This window comes from Asparagus officinalis, chromosome 4 (genome assembly GCF_001876935.1).
Source record: "Asparagus officinalis chromosome 4, Aspof.V1, whole genome shotgun sequence".
Taxonomy (NCBI): Eukaryota; Viridiplantae; Streptophyta; class Magnoliopsida; order Asparagales; family Asparagaceae; genus Asparagus; species Asparagus officinalis.
The window spans coordinates 42,335,390-42,340,477 of NC_033797.1; the positions used below are offsets into that span (position 1 = coordinate 42,335,390).

The 5,088-nt window shown below is 38.6% G+C and overlaps 1 protein-coding gene across 1 annotated transcript; it reads left to right on the top strand.

Annotated features, from left to right (window-relative positions):
• Positions 3,446-4,880, top strand: LOC109838575. Its single transcript, XM_020407012.1, has 3 exons — positions 3,446-3,967; positions 4,053-4,281; positions 4,366-4,880. The coding sequence occupies exons 1-3, from the start codon at positions 3,446-3,448 to the stop codon at positions 4,878-4,880; spliced, it is 1,266 nt and encodes a 421-aa protein (XP_020262601.1).

Below are 5,088 nucleotides of genomic sequence, written 5' to 3' on the forward strand. Positions count from 1 at the left end.
TTTATTGCCAACGGCAGATTCAAGATTTCTGTAACAATGGTTCCACTACATTATTAGTAATAAAAAAGTCACAATTATTTTCGATGAGTTTTTATATTCTGAAAAATATATAATCGTATCATGAGCAACACTATCAAATCTAAGTGCATAATCACATGAAGACCCTAAAATACATTGTTAGTAACATAATGGCAACTGAATGCAAGTGCAATATCAAATACCCTATCAATTATGTTACACTTATTACGTACCGATTTAAACTCCAAGTCAGAACCATGCTTGAAGACTAATACTTGACAATCCTACTAGTTTTCGTAGAAGACCAAGTTAGGGCAAACTAGGATTTTTTATGACTAAGACGCTCTAGTCTAGGTGTATGCTTTTTTTTCTCAAAGTAATAGAAGAAATAGAGACATTACTATTTATAATTTAGAGTCAACAGAGGTTGTAATATGCAGGTCCAAAAATAGTGTGAGAGTGAAAAAAGTTGTACAGCCTTTGTCCGTCCTAAAAATTATAGTTTTGTTGGTAATAATAGATTGATTTTGATCCCATAGTTTACAATCGGAGAGTTTACCACATTAATATTAATTCTCTTTAATTTTCCTTGATGCATATTGTGTTTTGAGGATTATTTACGAGTTCTAAAAATCCCAACAATCTATCAATATAGCATTGACTAATGGGTTTTTGATTGTAACTTCTTTGTATGGTCGGGTGGGCTCATGTAGTAAATTGGCATAAGGTGGATCTACCCCTGTTTATTGTACTTTTTTGGATTCCGATTTTCTCTGTTATTAAAAAGTAGTGGAGAGACCATTAAATAATTAACGGTTTATATAGAATGTAGCAATCTCTTTACTAGTTTTGGAGAGGATCCGGAGCCAAATCCCTGTGATCTATCTAAAAAAACATTTATCCATGACAAACGCACATGGGTGCTTTTTCTTCCAATAAAAAGTACATAATTAATCCTCTATATATTAACTCCTAAAAAAAGCAAAAAAGTTACAGTCCACGTACACGCATCAAGAATAATACTTCATCTATACGTCCACCTAGAAATTCTTTCATAAAGAATGTATTAAAAAACATCACATGCTCAGGAAAATAAAAAAGAAGAAGAAAGAGGAGGGGGGGAAAAAACCAGAAGAAAAAGGAAACGCAACCGCCCCTTGCCTCTGTGTATAAATAATATTCCTCCATCCAGGTGTAGGCATCAAAATATTAATCAAATACCTTTGCCAAATCGAAAGAAGTGTCCTTTCGGCGACGCTAAGTACATTTGAAAGCACTAATCAAGTAACTAACTACTAAAGTTGCACTTAAAATAATGCTCTGATTGGAACTTTAAACCTCAGCCTGATCTTGTATGATATGCTCGTGCTAATAAGATTAGCTTATCCTAACAAAAAGAAACCCTTGCAATTTGCAAAAGGCTGCAGTGCTCAGATGCCACGTCACCTGAATGCGTTGGAAGTCGCACGTTCGAGAGTTCCCATACATGGATGTTCGGAGAGGCCGCAATGTCCAGCGAATCCACCCCCCCCCCGCCCCCCCCCGCCCGTGCCCCCGAAGCCCCCCCCCCCGCCCGCCCCCCCCCCCTACCAATTTCTCACACAAATACTGTGGTCCTGTCGTAGGTTCCGCTTCAGTTTGTGCGTAATTTACATGTGGTCCGTACAAAAGCTCAATGACAATTTAAGCGGAGTAAACATACCGGTATATCTATAAAATATTGTTAATTAGTACATGGAAAATTCCCTACTGACGCAAAATATGAGACCGATAGGGAGACAATAGGGAGACGGGTGAGGTGTCCCTCCTCTTATTGCAATGATGACCAACTCATTATGTAATATGAGAGGGACATCTCACATGTCCCCCCTGTTGGTCCTATATTTTGGGTCCATGTATCAAAGCTCTTAGTACATCGCCGGTAGAGGCAATGTGTCATAAATCTAAACCCCCAACATCTGTAAAACACCAGACGAACAATCAATGTGGATACAATAGCCCCCCTCGCTTTACTTTGAAGAATTATATTTAGCATCTATTTTTGTAACTAGGCAGCTATCAAAACCTCAAAAAATTAGAAAAGTAGCGGGATATAAGAAATAGGGTTCTTTTTCCCCTCAAATCTTTCATATTTTCAAATTAGTCAGCCAAATCTTGATATTTTGATATTAGTTCCCCAAATCTTTAAATGTTTCCAAATTAGTCCTCCCAATCTTCAAATTTTGAAATTAGTCCTCCAATCATTCAACTAATTGCTAACCAGAAACACCAATTTCAAAACACTTATTAAGTAACTGGGGAACTAATTTCAAAACATCAAACTAATTAAATATATGAAAGTGTACATTTAGGGCCTGTTCGTTTGGCCCAAAAAAACTTGGAAAACTGGGAAATGAAAACAAATTTTGATGCCACATAGGAAAGTGGTTTCGGGTGATTTCCATTTCACCTGTTCGTTTCACTATCGTGTTTAGAGAAATGTACCCTTGCAAACCCCTTCCACGTAGGACTTTTGCCAATTTTGTTTTCAGCTGGTTTTGGCCTGAAAACAGCTGGGAAATGTGAAGCGACGGCATTAAAAAATCACTTGGGTTTTCTTCCGAGCCTGGGGAAGAGAAAAGTGGGAAATGTTAGGTCATCTTCACCGCCCCTTCGTTCTCTTCAGTCTTCCCCATTGCTCCGCCTCTTCTCGTCTCCAATGCTCTGACTCTAATTTTTTGTAAGTCGGGGGAAGAAAAATCTGGGTAATGAGCCCTCAGCGACCATTCATGGGTTGTTTGTGTTATCCTAGCCAGATCCAGCAGCGACGGTGGGGATTTCGGGTGATTTCTGCTTCTTACCTTCTTCCATTTGAGCGGCTTGGCCTGATCTACACCTGATCCGGTAGACTTTTTGGTCCTTGAAGGGGGATTCCATCAGGTTCCACTGCTTGAGGTCAGCTCCGATTTTACCTTAAGATATCCCTTCATCAGAGAGCTCAGATCCTTAAATAAGTAACATGCATCAAGTTTTAAGAGTTTAAAATTTAACCTTGTGATTTTTAGGGTTTTTTTTGTTCATTGCAACTGCATCTTTTTCGTTCATCAAAGAGCTAATTATTACCGTGCTCTTCGCGTCTCCAATGCTCTGTCTCTAATTTTTTCGTTCATTGCAACGTGACCATGTCTATATCCACTACCTGAAAGCTTGTCTTATACATGATAATTTAAGTTAATTGGGAATTTTCCAAGTAGCTGCTTGTATTACATAACCTGTTTAATCAGTCGTTTCTCTCTCTAAGGTTGTTCAAATCACATAATTTTTACATTTGTGTACTCTAGACTGTTATTTAAAAGACCCCAGCCCTGTCTAAATAAAAGGAGAATGTTAGTGAAAGATTTATGTGGATTTTTATTTACCTATTTTAACTGCGTCCTAAATATTATAGATGGATGGTGATTTTGATGATGAAGAGGTTGTAAAAAGAATGTGTGTTGGTGCTGCATTTTCAGTCATGGTAATAATTTTTACATTTTTGGGGAGCATCAAACGTCCCCGTAGATCAATACGGTCTGGTCCAAGTGAGGAGAACTTAAGGAGGGAAAAGACTAGGGCTGATTTGATGAGACGAATATTTCACGGTTATAGTGATAGCTGTCAAAACTTTGTTAGAATGCGCCCGGCTGCATTTATGAAACTAGCATCGTTAATGAGGAAACTCGATCTCTTAAAGGACTCAAGGAATGTAACAGTTGAGGAGCAACTTGCCATAACTTTGAATATTTTGGGACATAAATCTAAAAATCGGACGATGAGAACACAGTTCATAAGATCAGGGGATACAGTCAGTAAATACTTCAATAGAGTGCTGCAAGCTATTTCGTGCATACAAGGCCGATTTATGAAACAAGCACCGAATGAAGTACCTCCAGAGATCCTAAGCAACCCATCATTTTATCCATTTTTCAAGGTATATCACCCACTCTACCATTTTTCCAAATCAATTCTTTAAACAAATCATAAATTACTTTAACGTAGTAAGTTGTACTCCATAGGACTGCGTAGGTATGATAGATGGGACACATGTGGATGCTATGTTACCTGCTACACTTGTATCGCGTTTCAGAGGGCGAAAAGGTGTCACACAAAATATTCTCGCGGCTTGTACACCAAACAAACTGTTCACTTATGTTTTAGCTGGGTGGGAGGGGTCGGCTAACGACTATAGAATCCTTCAGGATGCTCTGTCTAGACCACAACCATATGGCTTACGGGTGTACCCTGGTAAAATTCTTGTTAACTCAAATTGAAATTCCTCAATAATTATTCCATTATACAGATCTTAATACGAAACTGTGTAATGTGTAGGAAAATATTACTTGTGTGATGCGGGCTACACAACCCAGCCGGGTTTCATATCCCCATATCGTGGTGTTCGTTATCATCTAAAGGAATTTACGGGGAGAACACCTCAAAATAGGAGGGAGCTATTCAATCTTAGACATTCATCTTTGAGGTCAAAGATTGAAGCTACCTTCGGTATATTGAAGAACCGTTTCAAGATTCTCACATCAAAACCCCATTACCCTTTCCCCGCACAAGTTGATATCGTTCTGGCGTGCACGGTTCTCCATAACTACATTGCAACAGTTGACCCAGAGGATGAATTGCTCAATAAGACCACTGACATTGAAGAGGAGGACGGCGAAGAGGAAATCAATGAAGAAAGCAACGTTATGGATTTCACGCAGTCCCAGACAGTAAGAGAACTGAACGCCTCAAAGGATGAGTGGAGGTCTCGTAGAGATCAAATCGCAATGGACATGTGGATTGATTATTGTAGTAAATATCGGCATGGTGATACTCACGAGTCTGCCTTGTGATTTGCTACCGTAGTCCTGAGGTTTTTATAAGTAATTTACCTTAGTTGGTCGTGTACCTTATTAAAGAGAAATCTTGGAGACTAAAGTTCTGTTTTGTGACTATATCTATTTATGATTCACTTAGTATCTGTTGCTGTCCTATCATTTGCCGGGTGCTTGTATGTTTGTAATTTATTACTTGCTAGCTTTCTTACTACATGCTTGTAAT